This window comes from Alligator mississippiensis, chromosome 7 (genome assembly GCF_030867095.1).
Source record: "Alligator mississippiensis isolate rAllMis1 chromosome 7, rAllMis1, whole genome shotgun sequence".
NCBI lineage: Eukaryota > Metazoa > Chordata > Crocodylia > Alligatoridae > Alligator > Alligator mississippiensis.
In genome coordinates, this window is record NC_081830.1 from 8,674,930 (window position 1) to 8,698,054 (window position 23,125).

At 54.7% G+C, this 23,125-nt stretch overlaps 1 gene segment (V, D, J or C); it reads right to left on the minus strand.

Moving 5' to 3' along the window:
* Window positions 1–5,133: 5,133 nt before the first annotated feature.
* Window positions 5,134–9,015, minus strand: LOC132251352 (T cell receptor alpha variable 22-like). The segment is given in 2 exon segments: window positions 5,134–7,081; window positions 7,409–9,015. Coding segments are annotated over 2 exon segments (333 nt in total).
* Window positions 9,016–23,125: the final 14,110 nt, after the last annotated feature.

Sequence of the window (23,125 nt, forward strand, 5' to 3'; positions counted from 1 at the left end):
TATTTAGTTGTCCACAAATGCAGAACTATGATACAAAAACAGAATACTCCTGGCTGTCTTGGCACTGAGAATGCCCTCCAGAAATTCATTAATGGCCAGGGAGAAGACCAGGAAAGAGGAGAACGACACCTGAGCTATCCGTGGAGTCATCAATAGGATTATGTTGAAGGCAGCCAATGGAGTCCAACAGTGGGTCTTGGAGCTGAGAATAATCACGGAAGTCAGAAATTCCAGGGGATGCATCCAGCACTCTCTTAACAGGCTTAATGATTGGAGAGGGGAAGAAATCTGTAGGAAATGCTGGTGACTGCCCGATATTGTGATCCGCAGTTACTGTCACAAGACAGCTACACAAACACTGATGTAGTAGTTGGTAGTTGTCCTGCGGTGCGTTGGGGTACTCAGGAGCGCCGCCTTGTGGCGTTACTGAAAAGAAGCCAAGACGTTCTCCTAGGTCACAAATGAAGGAGCGTTTCCATGCCCAGTGCCGTGCTGCTTCGGATCAAGAGTGAAGTACAGGTCCGACACAGGAAAAGCAAAGTGATTGTTCATCTGGCCTGTGTTAGACGGAGTGGATGGTGATACTAGGCTAAAATGAAAGATTCCATCGATTTTCTCATGGTTTACTGTCAGAGAGGACTTGCTCTTGTTGAAAGTGAGACAATTCCTGCATAGTATTCCTTGATCTATGGGGTGTCTGGGTAAGGGAGTTGTCCCTACGTAAAATTTAAAAAAAGCAAAAACAAAAAGGTCTTTGGCCAGGATAAGTCGGTAAACCGACCGATGTAAAACTTACCCATTATGCAACTGCTGCACCAGTAACGAGTCACAGTAGGCATTAGAGCCATCGTTTGTAATGTGAGAGCACCAGGGAGACCCGAGGCATGGACCAGCATGGACTAATGTCGAGAGGATGGTTATAAGGATGGCAATGAGTACAACAACAGCAATACACCTGAGAGACAACACCTGATTTCCCTACTTCAGAGGGACCTGCAGGCATGTCTAGGGTGACGTGCTTAGAAGGACATGCCTTCCAGCCCGTGCCATCGACACACCAACGCAGCCTCCAGTTCTCTCTCCCATTCATCCAACAGGACTTCAACCCCAGTGTGAAACCAGTTTCCTGCGAGCTAAGTATCCCACACACAAAAATGACAGCGGCTTGGTGATGTGTTTCGGGAAGCTTCAGTTAACCACGTTATGTTCTTTCTGTTCCTCTTCTTTCCTACATTCAGTATTCATTCCGGCTGTAAAAAAAAAAAAAAATCGTTTCCTTTCTGGGAACACCTCCTTCTTCTCTGGCCCACCTTATGTGGGAAAGACCACGAGGGCAGTTGTGTAATTAAGAAGAGGTCGCAAAAAGACATCAACATGCGAACATCATCAACATGGCAAGTGGCGATAATGGAGTGGAAGACAATAAGAAAAAGAAGCAAGGACTTAGATTAAGAGCCTTGGCCTTGGTCACATATAGGAGTAGGTTCTCATAGTCCTCTTCACATGCTGCTTTGGGTTAAGGCTGAAACGTGGGTCGGTTAGGTAGAGCTCAGTGCGTCTTCTTCTGGCCTGTGCTGGGCAGCAGGTCGCAAGAAATTTGCTATAAAATTGTTAGTGAAAGCGAGAAGAAGGGTCTAAATATCAAGGATAGAAAAACAGAATGCATGGTAATTACAAAGAAGAAGACCATTCCTGTATGTAACATCCAAGTAGATAAGTAACAGATAAGGGAGATCAACAAATATAAGTGAGAAGATGGATAACATCAGACGGTAAAATGATTATAAAATAAAACGAATAATAGGTATGGCAAAAGATTAACTTCGGAAAATGAAAATATATATTGACAGATAGTAAAATATCTATAGGGACGAAGCTTAGAGTTTTGGATTGCTATGCTATGCCGGTCCTCGTGTGTGTATCAGTATGCCGGACAATATCGCCAAGCATGGAAAAGAGGATTGAAACGACTGAGATATGATTCTTAAGGCACATCTTGAATGTATGCTGGACAAGTCACAGCTCTAATGAAGATATTTTGTCAGGATCAGGTTGCATGAGGAGAGAATACTTTTATTGCCAGATTTTCCCTTTAACATTGCTTCCTTGTCTGTCTGGGCGACAGGGTCCCTGGTCGTCAGCAATTCTGTTGGGAAACTGTCTTCAGCATTAGGCTGCTCCTATGAGGTTTTAAAGCCATTTTGTTGCTCTACGCTGAAGCCAGCCTTTTCTCCTAAAAGACCCGACCCGCAGCCCCTCTCCTGCCCACCCTCGCATCTTCCCGAGCTATTCGCCCTCAACCGTGTGCTCCTCCCAGGCGCAGGGAGTTCTTGTGCGGGGCAGGCTCAGGCTGTCGCACCGTGTCGCTCAGAGCGCAGTAATACACGGCCGCGTCCCCCAGCCCGGCTCGGCGGAGCTCCAGGGCGCTGGCCCGTCTGTCGGCGGAGATGTGCAGAGCGCCCTCCGGGGCGGAGGAAGAGACGGTGCCCTTGTACCCGGACACGAGGAACTGGAGGCCGCGGTCCGGGAACTGCCGGTACCAAAATACGTTGTCATTCGTGCTGATTGAGGAGTGGGCGCAGGTGAGGTTGAGTGGAGCTCCCTCCCGCGCCTCTGCCGAGGGAGGCTGCAGGATCTGAGCTCTGCCCGTGGCACCTGGGAAAGAAGCCAGGAGGAGGAGGGATGGACTGGAAATGTCAGTGACTTGAATTCCCGCACCGCTTCCCGCTCCCCTGTTCACCACTTGGTCAAAGGATAATCGTCACGGAAAAAGCTAGGGGGAGAAGAGAGGGGCCGCAGATAGACAGACAGAGAAAAACGGAGGGGCTGTGCCTGGAAAGCACCAGAGACAGGGGACGGCTATTGGGCTGGTGGGCAGCGTCAAAGAGAGCCCGGACAGTGCGCCCCGACTCACTCAGGACCGCCAGCAGCACAAGGACGGAGCCCGGCGCTGCGCCCATCCTGGCGGGGAAGGTCTCGGGGTCTCTGCACCGAGCGGAACCTCTACTCCGGTCCCCGAGAACCAGAGGGAATGAATCTCCCTCGTCTTTCTGCAGCTGCACACCCAGGGCACAGCTGGCTGCAGAGGGAGCGGATTAGCTCGCGGATATGGGCAGGTGTCAGCTGTCTGCTGCTCTCTGCTTCTCCGTCCTTAGCTGAACCAGAAATCTCCTGGTTGGTACCAGTGAGTGTCTCGAGTCTGTGGGCGGGCAGATGCGGGAGGAGACCGGAGAACTGGACTCCCCGATGAACCACGGGCGCTCCGGCGGCTCCTGGCGCTGAGAATGTGAACTGCAGAGGAGGAATTGGCCGCATAAACGCTTCTGCAGCGCCTCCGGGAAGTCAGACTCCACGGAGTCCCTGGGCCAGCGCCCGGAGGCGGGAGGCGTCTGAGCCCCGGAGTGAAATCGCCACGATTGAGTCGCTCCCAGAGCAGCTTTGTTTGAGGATATGAATAAGGACACGAGCGGGGCGACAGAGAAACGTGAGGCAGAGAGAACCAGTGACAAACTACGGTGATAGAGGCTGTGGGTGCGAGAACACAGACGAACACGTCGATACGGGGCGGGCCGGCGTGGGAAGTGACGGGCAACAAGCGCTCGCTGCACTGTGCGGCGTGGAGAACCCACCGCGAAGGTAAGTGCCCAGACATGCTCCCCGCCCTCCCCCTCACCCGCCGGGCGCTCCGTGCCCGCGTCCCCTCCTCTCCAGGGGCCTCCTTGTTTCGGCTTCTGGAAGAAGCGCGAGACCTTGGCCGCGGCTTTGCCTTTAGACACCGGCCCGCGATCGCTTTCTGGGCGGCGGCAAGTCCAAATCCCAGGGCGAAGTCGCTGCCGCTCCGGAGAGACCCCCGCTGTTGGCCCGCTCCGCGCCTCGTCCTCCCGATGCGGGGACTCCCCGCAGCCGCGGCCCAGCCCGCGCACTGGGAGATGAGCGGGGCTGGGGCGCGGGAAGGAGCCCGACCTCCCGCACCCCGGGAGCTGGGACATGCAGCGACCGTCCAGCAGAGGGGACTCCCGCCCCGAGGCAGCGCCTTCCCTCGGCCACTGCCCGACCTGCAAGGACGTCCCCGCTACCCCAGCCGCCGGAGCCAGGCCCCAGCGACACTCTTTCCAAAAGATCAGGGGGATTTCTTTTCACTGCTGCCGGACGCTGACGACGGGGCAACCTGCAGGCAAGCGGGTGTCCGCTCCGATTGGAGGAGGGCAGATGGGGTTTCCGGCATTTGGCGAGTTAATAATAGACAGGCTTTGTGTTACTGAGGCGAGAATGAGAGTGGGACCCGGAGCAGAATAGGCTGGGAAGGGGGATGCCAGAAGGGGCCTGCGGGCAGGCCTGAGGGAGGAAGACTCTCTCCTTGATCCCACGTTTCTCCTCTCGCTGTTCCTGCGGGACCCGAGATGCCCCTACCGCTTCTACATGCAGTGAATCTCGGGCCCCTTCACTTGGTCCATTATTCCAGCGATGGATCCGGGACAGTGCGATCAGTAGAAACAGGGCCAATTTACATCCAGTAAGGACCTCTTCCCATTGGTCACGGGTACTTCCCGTGTCCCGCCCGCGATGCCTGGGCAGGGAGGGTTTTTGCGCAGCGCCCGGCTCTGCCGTGTCACTGTGCATCCACCGCACAGAAGTAGAGGCCGGAGTCCCCCATTTGGGTTTGGGACAGGTGCAGAAAGCTCTTTTTGCCGTCTTCCCGGCTCTCCCCCGTGAACCGCCCCTCCGTGGCATTCCGGTTGGCGGCCACAGTGAGGAGGTGGGTGATCTCCCCCGACGGGGCCTGCCGGTACCACTGGAAATTCTGGTAAGCGCTGGAGTAAGTACAGGCCATGGCGGCGCGGTCCCCTTCGCGGGTCACCAGCGCCGCGGGGCTCTGAGACACTTGGGCGCTGCAACAGGAGACTGGAGGGGAACAAAAAGAAACATTTAAAAAAATCGCTAGGTGAGAATTTGCTCTTTATCTTAGCATCTCTCCTTCTGTCTCATCCCTGAGCTTTCCTCAGCTGTGTTTGTTCTTTGGGAGCCTGTAGAGCAGGTGAATGGATGGATGGATGGATGGATGGATGGATGGATGGATGGATGGATTGACAGGCGGACGTGAGCACATCTAAATGAGCGCCAGGGACAAGAAAAAAGACGGAATTCCAGCATCGATCTGCCAGTTCTGGGGATGTCAGACCTGCCTTGTCTGTCTTCCCCTCTGTGGGGTCTTCGCTGTTGTAGGCTCTGCCGAGTCCTCCTCACAGGTTCTCTCTCTCCACCATTCAACCTACAATTATTTCTCCCCTCTGCCTCCATCCTCCATCCGTCCATCCAGTATGGGTGTATTTCTCAGCGCTAACACTGGCTCGTCTGTCCAAACCTCCCTGTTCATCGTGCGTCTCTCACCCAAACATAGGAAAGGGAGCTCAGAAATGGCACAGCCTCCCGCTGCTTCTCTCCAGCACCCGGCGGGGCTGCGCGTGCCCGGCAGAGAGTGGAAGCCCCTTCCCCAGAGTCCCCTTCCCGCGGATGCAGCCTCCTCCGACCAACAAAGCCCGGGCCGGGTTCCGCTCTCCTCCCCGGAGTCCCCCAGCCGGGCGTGCGGGGCCCGGGGCGCCCCAGGCGCAGACTCACAGGCGCAGAGCAGGGAGACCAAGGGCAGAGGCAGCCTCATGGCTCCAGCAACTGTGGGCTCGAGTCCTCGAAGCGACTCTGGTGTCGGGATGCATCCGCGCTTTTTTTGGCCGGCGGGAGAGTTTGGCGCTGCGGCACGTCACCTGGCACGTAGGGGGCACGAACCAACGGCAGGGCGACCCAGCGAACGGAGAACACCCCGCTTGTGACGTCTTCACCGAGTCATTGACATCATAAGAGGGAGGGAGGGGGAGAGAATGCGTTTTTCTCTTGAAGGGAAATGTTCCCGTCCTTCACACGTTGGCGGAGAGCTCGTCCCGCTCGCGGAACCCACCCCTCTAAACCATGATGTCCTCCGGGTATGACCGAGGGGTGCAGCAGAGGGGAAGGGGACAAAGGAGCGGGGAGAAAGCGGTACGGATCGTGGGGAGAGGGAGCGAGGCCATGGGCTGGGAGCGCGGGTGCGGGAAGCCGCGGGCAGGCACGGAGCTGCTGGGCTGGGCTGCAGCCCCGCGGGGGGTTGGGCGGAGAACAGGCCCGCGGAGGGGAGAGCTCAGACCCGGGTCTCGCTCATCGCCGCCTCCCGACCACTCCCCGCAGCGCTGTTCATCCTGCCGGAGCTGCCGTGACCGCTCCCGCCGTCCTGGGAGCAGCCTCCTTTTCCTCTGGCCGCGGAAGCCCGCAGGAGAGCGGGACGGAGCGTGCGCTGCGGGCCGGGGAGGGTCTGCTTGGGACCGACGAAGGGAGACTCTGGCCCTCCTTTTCTCCTCTGAAGGGCCGGCCGCCGCCCCGGCCCGCCCCGCCCCGCTCCACCCCGCCCGCCGGCGCCCGGGGGCCATGACCTCCTCTCGCCGCTGGATGCAGGGAGACTCTCCATTTCGTCCACGCGCGTCCTCCACTCGCATCTCGGCCCCGTGCGCCGCGGCCAGCCCGTCCCGTCTCCCTGCACTGGCTCTCGGCTTTTCACACCCGCCCATTTCCGGCCCTGCTCCAAATTGACCCGCTTCCACTGACCGCAGCCTCATGCGGACCAGCAAGTGCAACGGGAAAGGGGACAGCTTACACCCAGGAAAGACCTGGCTTCCTTGAAGCTGACAGGGAATGCCGGTGTCCCGCCCGCCCGGGCTGCCAGGGGAGGGCGGGTTTGTGCGCGGCGGCCGGCTCCGCCCGTGTCACTGTGCACCCACCGCACAGAGGTACCGGCCCGAGTCCGCCAGGCCGTGCGGGACCAGGCGCAGGGCGCTCCTCGTGCCGCTCTCCAGCCTCTCCCCCGTGATCCGCCCCGCCGTGACATTCTGGTCGGCGGCTACAGTGAGGAGGTGGGTGATCTCCCCCGAGGGGGCCTGCCGGTACCACTGGAAAGTCTGGTAAGTGTTGGAGTAAGTACAGGTCATGGTGGAGCGGTCCCCTTCGCGGGTCACCAGCACCTCGGGGCTCTGGGACACTTGGGCTCCGCAGGAGGAGACTGGAGGGGAACCAAAGGGCAGCGGTTAGGGAGCCTGTACTTCGACCCTGTGTCTATCCGTCCGCCCGTGTTTCCTTCTCCCTTCTGTGTCTTCCTCTGCCCTTGCCTAGAGCTCCTTTCGTCCTTCCGAGATCCTCCCCTGCCTGTGCCTGCCGGCCTGTCTGCTCTCCGGGCACCAGCCAGCCTCCTCCATCCACCCAGTGCCCCTTCCCGCTGCCCGCCGCTCCGTCTCTGATTCCCACACGAGACACCAGCAGCTTTTCCCCACGCTGCCTCCCTTCTGCAAGAGACCGGGCGAGGCCCGGAGAGACCCGAGCGCAGACTCACCGGCGCAGAGCAGGCAGAGCACGGGCAGCAGCAGCCTCATGGCTCCGGCTCCGCCCGCTCGGGTCTCCAGCGTCCCGGGCGTTGGGTGCACCGGAGGGCGCCACTCTCCCCGGCTGTGGGACACGTCACACCGTCACGTGACACCCGCCCTAGATCCTGGCTCCAAACCGGCCCCTACCCGGGTCCTGATCCTTTTCCCATCCCACAGCTCTTCCCCTTTTGCTCCCCCTCTCCCACTCCCAGTGAGAGGGCAGGCGGTTGGGGATGCTGGACTGGAGCAGATCTGTGCCCACGGGCCCGGGAGGGGTGGGGGTATCGAGGGGACCCGGGAACGGCAATCTCGTCCAGGCCGGCATCTCATTGCCAGCACGTGCTCCAGGAATCCAGCGCGCAGCCCCTGTCTGCATCACCGCCTCCCCGTATGTCCTTGCTTGTGCCGCGCTAAGCACAGCGGTCCCCCACCGGGTAGGACAGTGCAGTGGGCCCCGTGTGCGCAGCCACCGGGCCTTACCCAACTCATCAAATTTACACCTCCTGAGAACCTGATTCGATGTTTTAAATGCACGGGTGGGCCTGAAGCCACGTACTATCCTGAGCAAGTCATGGGGTCAGGTTTAGGGGAAAGCCTACATCTTCTCATGTCTCTTCTATCTCTATTTATATTTGTATTTGATAAGGCCAGCTGCTGCATATCCCAGAACATTCTCAATTCACAAGAATAAAATTAAGCACCGTGAATGATGAGAGAAGAGCAAAATCCCTGGCAGTGAGAACTTTTGCTTTCCCTTACACCTGCTGTAAATTGTCCGTGCCTTTCCTGGATGTTGAAGGGGGAGAAGATTCCCACTTGCTGTATATCATCGTGCTCGCTTGGCATCAATGAACTAGTTACCCAGGTAGCATAAAGCTACATCACTCCAGGGGAGTCAGTCAGGCCGAAACCCCTTCCCCAGCCTCACTGCTTTGGGAGTGTAGTTCACAGTAGCCAGTGCGCCCTCACCGCAGACATGACTCCAAGCTTTCCGTGAAGCTGGTGGGTGTCACACTGATGTTAGTAGGAGTTTGTCGAGTTTTGCACTGTGTCCCTGCCGCTAAGCCAAACCATTAGCGTGTAATTGTCTCCTGTCTCAGCTCATTCATTGTCTGGTGGTTCCTTGGTTCGCTGTTATTTAATGATCTCCTTTGTTGCCTAGTTGCAAGGTGTATTATCCCCAGGATTAATTAGGAGCTGCTTTCTAATCAGTTTCCCGTGGTGCTCATGAAGTGTAGTACAAGGAGTTGGGGACTCATGTTCGTATGCTTCCGAAGAGAATTGTTTGCAATAGCAACCCAGCTCTTTGCAGAGCAGAACTTAGCTCAAATAGGATAGGAGGGATGCTGGCCCTGATCTGGTGCTCGTGGGATCAGAGAGATTAGAGAATGGGATACAGAGGCTTTTCCCGTGATATGGGGTCTGCTTTGTCTCGGGACAGCTATATTTGGTGATTCTGGAGGATGACGAGGAATGAAACTGGAACCTGTATCTTCCAGCCAGTTCTGATCTGCCCCTAATATTAGGGGCTGCCTGACTTTAGGCAAGAAGGAAGGAGCTTTTTACTCAGTTCCAACCATCCCCATCCACAGGTTTCAACTAGGGACTTGTGGTCGTTAGCAAAAAAGTTTTAATTATCAGCCAAGAAGAAAGGAAAGTGTGCCATCCTGCATACAAGGGTATGAAGCATTAAAAGACCGGATTACTGGGCACCAGTACCCAGACTTGTCACTTTTTTTTATCACAGAAGCCGAGTAAGGCATTCTAAATGCTCAAATCCTCCACTATGGCTTTTAGCAGCCCCTGGTGCCTCATCCTGCTACTAGGGAGCACTGGGCCTCAGGCCTCTGGATGGAAAGGATGGTCTCAGGCTTGGGAGTTGTCCACTGGACTGAGGCTGCAGCTTCCATGGGACTTTGGCTGGGGCAGGTCTGCTGCAGGGAGCAGAGACAGACATCCTTGAGGGACATACCCCCTTCTGCATTTTTGCTTCCCAAGGTGTGCTCCTTCTCTGAGTCACCACAGGCCATACGCCCTGGTGGGTGGCTAGGTGGCATAATGCCATGGGACTTTTCCTTTTTTGTGGATTAGACAAACATTAACCCCTTGTGACTAGTGGTCAAGGTATCTTTTCCCTGGTTGCACAGGACAGAGAGGGGCAGTGGGTAGGAACACCCCTGGTATCAACTGGAGTGGTTGGGAGCTAATTTTCTCTCAAACCAATGCATGTATAGACGCTTTTCCGGGGGCAGTATTAATCCTGCGTATTATTCTTTGATCTATGGGGTGTTGAGATAAGGGTGGAGTTGTCTCTAAAAACAACAAACCACCTAATGCTTGTCCAGTGTACAACCGCTGCAGCAGGAACAAGTCCCAGTAGGCAGTAGAGTCACCAGGAAGGCCCGACGTATGCACCAAAATGTACTAATGTCAATGCTGATGATTATAATGATGACTATGAGGGCCATAACAACAATACAGCTGAGAGAGATGAACTGAATTCCTCACTTTAGAAGTAAGTGCAGGAATAACCATGGTGATTGATTCAGAAGGAAATACCTCCCAGCCCGTGCCATCGCCATATCTAGGCACCCTCCAATACTCTCTCCTCATTCATCTAACAGGGCTTCAGCACAGGTTTGAAACCGCCTTCCTGAGAACTACAGCGTTTCCCAGATACAAAAATGACAGGGGCTTGGTGCTTTGCTTAGGGAATTTTTAATGAACCAGGTCATGTTCTTTCTGTTTCTCTTCTTTCCTTCATTAAATGTTCATTCCGGCTGTAGAAAATAGGGCTCCTTTCTGGGGACCCCTCCTCCCTCTCCCTCCCACCTTATGTGGGTAAAATCACGAGGCCAATTGTGCAGTAAAAGACATCAGGATGAGAACATCATTAATATGTCAAGTGTGCTGTGGTGGGTTGGGTGAGTCAGGAGCACTGACTTGTGGAGATAATGAAGTTGAAGAAAATAAGAAAAAGAAGCGAGGAACTGGATTGAAAACATTGTGCTAGGTCGCAAATAGGAGCAGGTTCACACCTCATGCTGCTTGGGGTCCAAACTAAAATGTGGGTCGCTTAGGTGTAGCTCAGTGCCTCTTCTTCTGGCCCGTGCGGGGTAGGAGGTCAGAATATGGAATGATACTGGCATCTTTGGTGTGAAATCCGGGTGTCTTCGGACCTGCCTCTGCTTTGTCTCCATACACGACTTGCCCTGTACAAAATGAGACAATTCCTACAAAACCGCTCCTGAGGAATGGGGCAGTGGGAAAGGACTAAATGAACCCCGCTTTTGGAAACGGATCTGCTTGTAAATCACCCAGTGGGAAGCACTGTAGACAAGAGGGGGAGTAGTAGGTAAAGGGCGTTACTAGGATGTCCCCGGTCCTGACCAGCACCAGTGTGCGGGACACGATATTTAACAAAACCACACCAAACCAGAAAGGACGGAATCAGCCTTCCTTCCCCCATTTCTCGGGTCGTGGTTTCGCAGGTCGTTCCCGGAAAACCAGAGCAGTCTACAACACTGTGGAGCTGCTATTTCATTCCTAGATCAGGCAACGGGTCTTCGGCTACGGTTTAAAACCTCCCTGTGTGCCTAGGAGATGTTCCCAAATCTGAAAGGTGGTCGGAGTTTGATTTACTGAAGAATAAAAAAACAAACAAAAAAACAAACAAAGCAAAAAAAAAAACCAAAAAAACCCCCAACAAAAAACCGGAAGGCTTTTTTCTGGTAGGTGATTGTGTACTGTGACTTTCCAGTTGCTTCGAAGGGGAAACAGTACTTTAGGGAGATGGAAATGGCTAGTCAGTTAGCCAGGTCCCGTATTTTGGAAGACTACACTGCCTCTTTTTTCAAACATCCGACCAGAATCTACCCTTAGGCTCCTAATTCAATTAGGGGCAGAATTTAAAGGCGTCTAGGCACCTAAACATCCAGAATCATTTGTTCACACGTGGGCATGAAATTCCTTTTGAAATCCACGAGATGTTAAAACAGGATTTTACAAATCACAGAGGATGACTCTAATCAGCCTGTAGATATCCTTAACTCTCCGTCCACCGGTACCTCGCTCTGGGATGCAGACAATGTCCCTGCGGAAGAACAGACTCTCTGAAAACAGTCTTGTCCTTGCAATGGCTCCAGTCCAAAGAGTAAAATTCTGTATCGGAAGCACATGTGTCACGGAGACTGTCCCTTTGAGCAGAGGTTCCTCCCTCCGGTATGGATCTGATGACAATGTTCCTTGTGATCCTTCCTGCGTGTGCTGGCAGGGAGGGTTTTTGCTCAGCTCTGCCCCGTGACTGTGTCGCCGTGCCTCTGCAGGGCGCAGTGATACACCGCGGTGTCTGTCCACTCCAGGGCGGTGATGTTTAACGTTGTGTCGCTGGCACTGGCCTGTGACGAAAATCTCTCCTCAGCAAAAGGTGCATTATCATGGACACCGCTGTCCGTCTTGGTTTCTCTCAGCAGGATGTACTGCAGTGTTTGGTTCGGGAACTGGCGGTACCAGTACAGATAGTCGTTATAACCAATGCTGCTGCTAGTGTAGGTACAGCGGAGTGTCACCGTATCTCCTTCTGCTGCAGTCACCAGAGGTTTTTCGGGATGGACCGTATCGCCCCGCACCGCCCCTGCAAACAGTCAGTAACAGGAGAGAGAAAGGGTTGAGGTACAAAGTTTTAGGGACTTGGATGTACAGAGAGCAACTGCGGACTTACAGTGCTCAGGGAATCGGACAGTGAGAGAGGAAGAGCTGGCTCAGTGGCAGGGAAGGAGAGAGAAAGAGGGAATCTGCCGAGGGAAGAAGTAAGACGGTGACGCTGGGTTTTGTCCCTGTCTCAGACAAGGAAACACGTCCCTTAGCACCGAGACAGCTCGCGTGACCACAAGGAGATCGCCAGTTACCTGCGTAAAGAGCGGCCAGAGCAAAGCTCAGAATGAAACACGTCTTCATTGCTGAAGCAGAGTGGGGCCTGCTCCGAGTTTCAAACGGAAGGAGCCACGCGGTTCCGATCTCACCGACTTCGTCTGAGCGTTACAAGGAGCACAGGTTCCTGCAGAAACCCTGGGGGAAGGGGCGGGTCCGCACAGACCTCTCTCCCCACAAATAGGGCGAGCTCCCTGTATAACCAGGTCCCTGGGTCTAGGGACTGGGGGTGTTTCTATCCCATCCCAGCTACTGATACACCGCTGAATTGTCGCTATTTCTTTCTTTTGGAGAAAGGGACGTGATAGGGCCGTCGGTAATGGGTTCCTTTTGCAAAAGCACGGGTGGGGTCTCCGCTGCTAGGAGGAAAGGACTAACGCTTAGGCTACACGTCTGCCTTTCCTCTCTCCCTGCACCCATTTCTCGGCCCCTGTTTCTCTCTCTCCAGCAATATCTCAAGAAGAAGGAGTAAAGAACGTTCCTTGTATTTTATTGATTATACCAAAGCTTTTGATGGTCAAGCATGTAGAGTTAATGGCAACGCTGGAAGAACTGGATATTGATGCTAAAGACTTGAGAATTTTAAGAAGCCCCTTCTGGGACCAAACTGCAGGAGTGAAGATAGAAAATGTATTAAGTGATTTCATCCAAATCAAGACAAGCCTGAGGTAATGCTGTGTCTTTAGCTTTTAGCAAGCAGTTACGAAGTTGCATACACCTCACTAATTGCCTCATAAGCGAGGGAAACCCTGGAGTTGATCAGATAACTCCTCCAGCCCGGGACTGCCCTGTATGCTTTAGGCTATTCTTGGTTCAAGCTGCATCTTCCCCGCTAATTAACTCATCAGTGGGGTGGTTGCCCGCGCCTCAGCTGGTATGGAGCTGAGAGCTGCCTCAGCTGGTACTTCCCAGGGCCTAGCGGCGGAGCCGGCTCCGGTCTCGGCTATCCGATGGCTCCGCGGCGCTTTTGCTGCCCGAGCGTCGCCCCGGAGCCCTCTGCCTCGGGGTCCTTCTCGGCCCGTCGATCCCCCGGAGTCCCGGCTCTTCCCTGGGCTGTCCGCCTTGGCTGCGGGCCTCGGGTGAGTACCCCATGTCCTTACCGGCCATCCGTGGCGTCCCGGGCTCTGCAGTCTCGGGCTCTCTTTCACTGTTGATCGTGCCTCTCTGTCTCTCTCCCCCCACCACCGCGGTCCAATGCCCAAATGCAAACAAATGCCACAGCCTCCCGCTGCTTCTCTGCAGCACCCGACGGGTCTGCGGGAACCCGGCAGAGACAGGGAGCCCTTAGCCCAGCGTCCCGTTTCCGTGGATGCAGCCTCCTCCGACCAAAAAGTGCGGGCTCCGCTCTCCGCCCTGGGAGACCTCCAGCGCCCCAGCCGGGAGTGCGGGGCCCAGGGCGCCCCAGGCGCAGAGTCACAGGCGCAGAGCAGGGAGACCAAGGGCAGTAGCAACCTCATGGCTCCCGCAGCTGTGGGGTCGGGTCCTGGAAGCGTCTCGGGAGCCGGGATGCATCAGCTCTTGTTGCCCGGCGGGAGCGTTTGGCTCTGGGACAAGTTACCAGATTGTTGTCCCCAAAGGACAATGAGTTCGTGCCCGGTGCGCTTGTGCCAATAAACACACAGGGGTGAAGGATCCAACTTAATCTTTATTTCTGCGCAGAAAGTGGTGCTTGGCAATCGTTCGCAAAGCAAGCACCCACACCCCAGTGGGTGTCTGCCTTATATAGCTACGTAACAGGTTAAACTTGCTGATGTGATGAAATGTATAGCAAGCCCAGCAAGTAACCCCCCTTCCAGCTCCCCCCCAAGTAACCCCCCTTCCAGCTCCGGACTTCGTTGATACAGCTTTCCTTCTAGCAAGGCCAGCAATTAAGCAACTAAGCAACAAGCTATCTCCCCCAGCCTAAACAACCTACTCTATGCCCTTGGTTAGATAAAATACTTTTTCAAAACATACAAAGCTGTTCCCTGGTTAAAATTAAGTGAAAGTCCAGGGGTGCTTCATCAAGATGACGTGGGCAGGGCGACCCAGGGAATGGAGAACTCCCCGGTTGTGACATCTCCAGTGCAGGGGTGCAGAAGAGGAGAAGGGGACAAGGGAAAGAGTTGCGGATTCCGGGGAGAGGGCGAGGCCATGGGGTGGGTGCGCGGGTGCGGGAAGGCGCGGGCTGGCGCGGAGCTGCTGGGCTGGGAGGGGCTGGGCTGCAGGGGCCGCTGCCAGCGGGGGGGCGTTGGGCGGAGAACAGGCCCGCGGAGGGGAGTGCTCAGAGCCGCGTCTCACTCACTGCCCTCCCGCTCCTTCTCCGCAGCGTGTGTCACCCTCCCGGAGCGGCCGCGTCCTTGCCCGCCCTCCTGCAAGGCGTCTCCTTTCCATCTGTCCTTGAGCCTCGCCTGCTTCCCGGCCGGGGCAGGGTCGGGATCCGGGAGCCAAGTCGTTGCTTCCGCAGTTCTCGGTGCTGGCCAGTACTTCCCTTCTCGCTCTCCCTCCTGGTCACCGCCCTGCAGCAGCGCCCCGTCCTGCCTTGCCCCGACGGACGTGGGAAAGAGCTGAGCTGCAGGGGCCCAACTCCCGCACCCGCGGGCTGGAGCGCTCTGCGGCGGCCTGAACTGCAAGGACCCCTCGCGCTGCAGGAGATCCCCCCGACAGTGCCCGAGCACTGACTGCTTCCGAGGGTCCAGGACAGGGTTGCTTTGCTGCAGAAGGGGATAGCGACACATCCCGGTGGGAAGGGGAGCTGCCGGGGCTATAGAAGGAGAGACAAGGGTTCCCAGCGCTCCGCGACTGCACCCAAGTCCGGGACTTGAACTCGTTGAGACTTGCCTGGGAGAATGACCGGGGCGGCGGAGGAGCGGGCGGGAGGAAGGGGGAGCTCCGAGCCGAGGAGCCTCTGGATGGGGCCGAAGGAGAGAGACTCTTGCCCTCCTTTGGCTTCTTCCTTCCACGCGCTTCCTCCACTCAGATCTCGGTCCCCGTGGGGTGCGGGCAGCCTCCCTCCCTTCTCCTTCCACTGACTATCTGGGCCCTCCACACCGGCCCACTTCCGGCTCTCCTTCCATTGACCCAGCTCCATTGACCGAAGCCCCATCGGGTCCAGCGCGTGCCACAGGAAAGGGGACATTTTACACTCAAGAAAGACCTGGCTTCATTGACCCTGCCAGGCAATCCCAGTGTCCCTCCCGCCCGGGTTGTCTGGGGAGGGCGGGTTTTTGAGCGGCGCCGGGCTCTGCCCGTGTCGCTGTGCATCCGTGGCACAAAGGTACCGGCCCGAGTCCGCCAGTCGGAGCTCGACCAGGTGCAGGGTGGTCTTCTTGCCGCCCTCCAGGCTTTCCCCTGTAAACAGCCCCGCCGTGACATTGCGGTTGGCGGGAACGGACAGGAGGTGGGTGATCTCCCCCGAGGGGGCCTGCCGGTACCACTGGAAAGTCTGGAAAGCGCTGGAGTAAGCACAGGCCATGGCGGCGCGGGCCCCTTCGCGGGACTCCAGCGCCTCCGGGCTCTGGGACACTTGGGCTCTGCAGGAGGACACTGGATGGGAGCCAAACGTCAGCGGTTAGGGAGGCCTGTCCCCCACACCCGTGTCCATCAATCCGTCCGTGCTTCCTTCTCCCTTCTGTGCCTTCCTCTGCCCCTCCCCAGACGTCCCTTTGTGCCTCCGAGATACGCCCCTGCCCGTGCCTGCAGGCCTGGCTGCTCGCCGGGAAACAGCCAGCCTCCTCCATCCACCAGTGCCCCTTCCCGCTGCCCACGGCTCCGTCTCTCTCTGATTCTCACACGAGACACCAGCAGCTTTTCCCCACGCTGCCTCCCTTCTGCAAGAGACCGGGCGAGGCCCGGAGAGACCCGAGCGCAGACTCACCGGCGCAGAGCAGGCAGAGCAGGGGCAGCAGCAGCCTCATGGCTCCGGCTCCTCCCGCTCGGGTCTCCAGCGTCCCGGGCGTTGGGTGCACCGGAGGGCGCCACTCTCCCCGGCTGTGGGACACGTCACACGGTCACGTGACACCCGCCCTGGGTCCTTGCTACAAACCGGGCCCTACCCGGGTCCTGACCCTTTCCCCCTCTCAGAACCCTTCCCCTTCTACTTCCACTCTCCCGCTCCCCGAGGGAGACCAGGGGGTCAGGGGAACCGAACTAGAGGAGATCTGTGCCCACGGGCGGCGGGGAGGGGTTTGAGAAGAGCCAGGAGGGGCAAACCCGTCCAGGTCGGGGGCTCATTGCCAGGAGGTGCTCCTAAAATCCAGCGCGCGGCTCCTGTCCTCAGCCCCGCCTCCGCCTGGGTCCTTGCTTGTGCCGCGCCGAGCACAGCGGTAACTGGTGACTCAAGTTTGTATGCCTCCAAAGAGATTTTTCTGCAATAGTTTAGCCGAGATGAAGGATGAAGGATGCTGGCCCTAATCTGGTGATCCTGGGATCAGAGAGATCATGGAATGGGATACAGAGCCTTTTCCCGTGAGAAGTGGTGAGCTGCATCCCGGGACAGCTGGACTTGGTGATTCTGGAAAACGAGGAATGAAGCCAGGGACCTGTGTGTTCTACCCAGTTCTGATCTGGCCCTAATGTTGGTAGCTGTTTGTCTTTAGGCGAGAAGAAAGGAGATTTTTCCTCATTTCCATCCATCCCCACCCCCAGGTTTCAACTAGTGACTCATGATCATGAGCAAAAACGTTTAACTGTAAACCAGGAATAATTGAAAATGTCCCATCCTGCATCCAGGGAGATGAAACACTAAAAAACCCTGACACTGGGCACGAGTATCCAGCCCTGTCCACCGCAACATAATAGAAGCCAAGAGTGAAGCATTCTCAATGCCCAAGTCCTCCATCATGGCTTTTGTCAGCCCCTGGTGCCCCATCTTGCTGCTAGGGAGCATTGGGCCTCAGGTGTCTGGAGGGAAAGGATGGTGTTGGGCCAGGGAGCTGTCCACCGTGCTGCCCTTCGCAACCTCCACGGGACTCTGGCTGAGGGAGGTGTGCTGCAGGGAGCAGAGACAGGCTTCTTCGAAGGGCATACCCCTTTCTGCATTCGTCCTCCCCAAAGTGTGATCTTTCTCTGAGTCATGGCATGCCCTTATGCCCTGGTGTGTGGCTAGGCGGCATGATGCCATGGGAATTTTCCTATTTGGTGACTTAGACAAACCCCAACCCCTTCTGACTAGTGGCCAAGGTATGTTTCCCCTGAAAACTAGCATCGGTGCCATCCCCACTCTAAGCACCTATCATTTTGCTTCCTTGAATTCATCATTACGCTTGAATTGGCTACAGGAGTTTTCATTATCATTGTAAAAGGGGGCTTAAGCCGAGCCCCTGTTACTATGGGTAAAGCTAAGGGTGAAACCAGAACACAGGTGACCAGGGGAATGAAGACAAACACATCGGTGATAGATAAGGGCATTTTGACCACAGCTAGACATAAAAGAGGGCGAGGGACCAGACGTTGTCCGTGGGGCTTTGGAAAGAAGACGTGGTTCTTGGCGAGGTTACCTGGAATTAGAAGGACCCCCGAACAGAAACGCGAAGAGACAACCTCGGTCTGGTAAAGCGTGGAGGGAACCTCTGCCTTGGGGATAAGCCGCTGGGGATCGGCCAGCAGGACCTCGGGGAGGTGGGAAGTGTGATCTCTGGTCACTCCAGCCTCTGGGACGGCACCGGGTGATAGAAGCAGCGTAGAAGTGCCGTGATCGGACGGGAAGGAACTCCCCCCGGGGACTAAAGAGGCCAGCAAATAGCTAGACAAACCTCCCTCGGGGTGGGGAGAGAAGCGTGAGGGGCACGAACCTCAAGAAGCAAAGTGCAGAGGCGGCAGGGAACCCCGCGGGGAACAGCTGAGCAGCTAGGAGGCTGCAATCTCTCCGAGCCGGGATGCAGCTGCTTCTGGCTAATGAGTTAATTAGCTTCCCACTGGGTGGTCTGGCGTCCTTTACACTTCAAAGTCCAGTTAAACTTTTTAAATTGCAGACTTTCAATTTAAAAAAAAAATGCAACAGGATATTTCTTTACAAAGCAGTCTCTTATGATGATAAGCAGGGTTAAAATGTATGGTATTCTTCTTAGAACGGGATTTCAGCATTATTTTTATTTCGGTGATAGAAATATCCTTGAAGGGAAGATGAATACTGTTGGCCCTGTGACAGGAGTGGATGGACAATATTGGGGTCTTGCAGGCTTGTTTCCACAAGGACCAGAAAGTAGGTACACAAATCAGATGTACCATTTGAGACTTCATTTATTTGCAAAGAATATGCTCAAAGTTGGCACCTGAGGGGGCCTGCAGCTCCCCTTGGCTGGCTCAATAGGGTAGAGCAGGGCAGGGGGACAGGAACATCCCTGGTCTCAACTGCACTGTTTGGGAACAATTTTTCTCCCGAACCGTCACAGCTCAGTGCCTCAGACATTCATCTGGGACGCTGGCTGGCCGGGGGTGTGCTGTACTTGGGCTTCCTTTATTTGCTAATACACTAGTGTAGGCATCCCTCCGCAGGTCAGGTTTTACTGAATCATCTCTCTACCTCGCCTTTTGAAGGCGGACCATTAACGTAATCACAGGGGGGAAATAAAAAAGGTTGGAGGACAGTGCATGGGGGAAGGACTACATTCATTTGGAGAAGGGGCCTCACTCAAAAGCCACTGGCTCACTGAGCCACATACCCTTGGACTTACACCCTTCCCCCGGCCCCATATACCTCCCTTTCATGGCTATTCAGGAGGGACATCTTCAATAGGAGTGCTGGAGAACAGCTGGGAACAACAAGGACTGGAGACATAGTGGTTTGTGTGCAGTACTGGTAGGTCCAAGCCATCCAAATTCAAACTGTCCCTGGGAATTCAGTGCCCAAGCTATCCAGCTTCCTAGGTGAGGGCTGTATTGCCTCTGCTAGTTGAGGTTAAAATGGATGTTCTCTCTCATCATCTTGCTCCCAAACTGTTCACAAATTTGGTAGTACACAAATAAAGAACTATGATACAAAAACAGAATACCCTGGCTGTCTTGGCACTGGAAATGCCCTTCAGAAATCTATATATGTCCAGTGAGAAGACCATCAAAGAAGAGGATGACACCTGAGCAATCCATGGAGTCATCAATAGGATTATGTTGAAGGCAGCCAGTGGAGGCGAACCGTGGGTCTTGCAGCCAGGAATTATCGTGGAAGTCATAAAGTCCAGAGGATGCCTCCAGCACTCTCTTAACAGGTTTAATGATTGGAGAGGGGAAAAATCTGTAGGGAACGCTAGTGACTGCCCGATGTTGTGATTCGCAGTTAGTGTCACAGACAGAGCTCCACAAACTCCGATGTAGTAATTGTCCTGCGGTGCGCTGGGCTAGTCAGGAGCGCCGCCTTGTGGCGTCAATGAAAAGAAGCCAAGACGTTCTTCTCCTCGGTCACAAATGAGGAAGCGTTTCCATGCTCAGTGTAGTGCTGCTTCGGATCAAAAGTGGAATAGGGGTCAAACACAGGAAAAGCCAAGTGATTGTTCATCTGCACTATGTTAGCCGGAATGGATGGTGATACTGGTGGAAAATGAAGGATTTAATCAACTTTCTCGTGTTTTACCGCCAGAGAGGGCGTGTTCTGGATCAAGGTGAGACAATTCCTGCGTATTATTCCTTGATCTACTGGGTGTTGAGATTAGGGCGGAGTTGTCTCTACTTAAAAGAAAACAAAACAAAAACACGAAGGGCTTTGGGCAGGGTAGGTGGGTAAACCGACCAGTGTAAAACGTGTCCACTGTACAACAGCTGCAGCAGTCACAAGTCACAGTAGGCATTCGTTTGTAATTGTGAGAGCACCAGGGAGACGTGAGGCATGGACCAGCACGTACTAATGTCGATATTGATGATTATAAGGATGACAATGAGTACGATAACAGCAATAAACCTGAGAGAGATCAGTTTATTTCCGACTTCAGAGGGAACTGTAGGCATGACCATGCTCACATGCTTAGGGAAGACATGCCGTCCGGCTCGTGCCATCGACACATGTGGGTAGCCTCCATTTCTCTTTCCCATTCGTCCAACAGGTCTTCAACCCCTGTTTGAAACCATCTTCCTGCGAGCTAAAGCGTTCCCCAGATACAAGAACGACCAGGGCCCCGTGCTTGGCTTAGGGAAGTTTCAGTGAATCAGTAATGCTCTTTCTGTTCCTCTTCTTTCCGTCATTCGGACTGTAAAAATAGGTCTTCTTTCTGGGAACCCCTTCTACCTCTCCTTCTACCACCTGATGTGAGTAAAACCACGAGGGCAGTTGTGTAATAAAGAAAAGGTTGTAGAAGACATCGATATGGGAACATCATCAATAGGTCAAGTGTGCTGTGGTGGGTTGGATGAGTTAGGAGCGCCGGGGTTGGGAGATAATGGCATGAAATAAAATAAGAACAAGAAGCAAGGACCTGGATTTTCATAGATTTCATAGAGATTGGGGCTGGAAGGGACCTCGGAAGATCATCGAGTCTAGCCCCCTGCCCCAGGGGCAGGAAGTCAGCAGGGGTCATAGGATCCCAGCAAGAAAAACATCCACATTTCTCTTGAAGGCGTTCAAAGTAGGTGCTTGAACCACCTCCGGCGGCAGGCCATTCCAGACCTTGGGAGCTCGGACAGTAAAGAAGTTCTTCCTTATGTCCAGCCTGAAACGGTCTTGCCGGAGTTTATAACAGTTCGATCTCGTCATCCTTTGGGGCAGGCTGGTGAACAAACGTTCCCCCATGTCCCGGTAAACACCCCTGATAGACTTATAGGTGGCCAACAGGTCGTCTCTAAGCCTGTGCTTTTCAAGGCTGAAAAGTCCCATGGCTCTCAGCCTCTCATCTTAAGGTCTGTTTTCCTGACCTCTGGTCATGCCTGTGGCTCTCCTCTGGACTCTCTCAAGCTTCTCCACATCCTTTTTGAATTGTGGAGCCCAAAATTGGATGCAGTACTCCAGCTGCGGCCTCACCAAGGCAGCCTCACATCCTGGGATTTGCTTGAGAAGCATCTGTGGATGCAAGCCAGCGTTTTCCTTGCTTTACTGTCTGCAGCATCACATTGAAGACTCATGTTCATCTTGTGGCCAATCCTGGTCCCTAAGTTGCTCTCGTCTGTAGTGCTAGTCAGCCTAGCACTGTCGAGCCTATAGACATGTTGCAGGTTTGTCCTCCCAAGGTGGAGAACCTTGCATTTTTTCATGTTAAACACCATCAGGTTCTCCTCCGCCCATTTACGGAGCCTGTCAAGGTCAGCCTGGATTACCCCCCTGTCCTCAGGTGCGGATACTTTACTCCAAAGTTTGGTGTCATCGGCGAACTTGGCCAGTCCGCTTCTGACTCCAGTGGCCACATCATGAATGAAGAGGTTGAACAAAATACGTCCAAGGACAGAGCCTTGAGGGACCCCACTGGTCACAGGGCACCACTACGACTGACTTCCGTCAACCACCACCCTCTGGGGCCGACCCGAAGCTAATTCCCCAGCCAGCGGATCATAATGGACCCGAGGCCGCAGTTGGCCAGTTTTGCCAAAAGGTGATCAGGGCATACCAGATCGAAGGCTTTTTTAGGGACTTGTCCTACGTTACAAATAGGTGCAGGTTCACATGGACCTTCTCATGTCGGTTCGGGTCTAGTCTAATATGTGGGTCGCCTAGGTAGAGCTCAGTGCCTCTTCCGGCGTGTGCTGGGTAGGACGTCAGAAAACATAATGATACTTTGGTGTGACATCTGGGACTCCACGGACTTTCCCCTCTTTCATCTCCATACACGAAGTGCGCTGTGAAAAAAACGACCATTCCTACAAATGTCTCCGGATGGATGGCGCACTGGGAAAGGGCTAGCTGGCCCCTGTTTTCGAAAACGGATCTTCTGGCAAATCTCTCGGTGTGAAGCAGTATAGACAGGAGTGCGAGTAATAGATACCTTATTAATATTGCCATACTACGACGTCCCGGTCCTGCCTAGCATTCAGTGTGCTGGACACTATTTAACAAATGAAACAAACCCAAAAAGGACGGGATCAGCCTCCCTTGTGCCATTTCTCGGGTCGTGGTTCCGCAGGTCATTCCCTCAAAACGAGAGCAGCCTACAGCTCTGCGCAGGCGCTGTTTCTTTCCTAGTTCAGGCAACAGGACTTCGGTCACGGTTTGAAACCTGCCTGTGTGCCTAGGAGCTTTCCCCAAATCTGAAGGGTGCTCGGAGTTTGATTTATTGAAGAAAAAAAAAATTCGTATGGCTTTTTTTTCTGGCGCGTGATTGTGTGCTGTGACGTTCCTGTTGCTTCGCGGGGAAACGCTACTTTAGTGAGTTAGAGCTGGTGAGTCACGCAGCCAGGTTCCGTGTCTTGGCAGATGACACTGCCTCTTTTTCAAACATCTGACCACAATCAACCCTAAGGCTCCTAATTCAATTAGGGGCAGAATTTAAAGGCATCCAGGCACCTAAACATCCAGAATCATTTGTTCACACGTGGGCATGAAATTGCCTTTGAAATCCACGAGATGTTAAAAGGGAGAATTTGACAAATCACGGAGGACGACTCTAATCAGACTTTAGATACCCCTAACTCTCCGTCCACCGGTACCTCGCTCTGGGATGCAGACAATGTCCCTGGGGAAAACAGACTCTCTGAAAACAGTCTTGTCCTTGCAATGGCTCCAGTCCAAAGGGTAATATTCTGTATCAGGAGCACATGTGTCACGGAGACTGTCCCTTTGAGCAGAGGTGCCTCCCTCCGGTATGGATCTGATGACAATGTTCCTTGTGATCCTTCCTGCGTGTGCTGGCAGGGAGGGTTTTTGC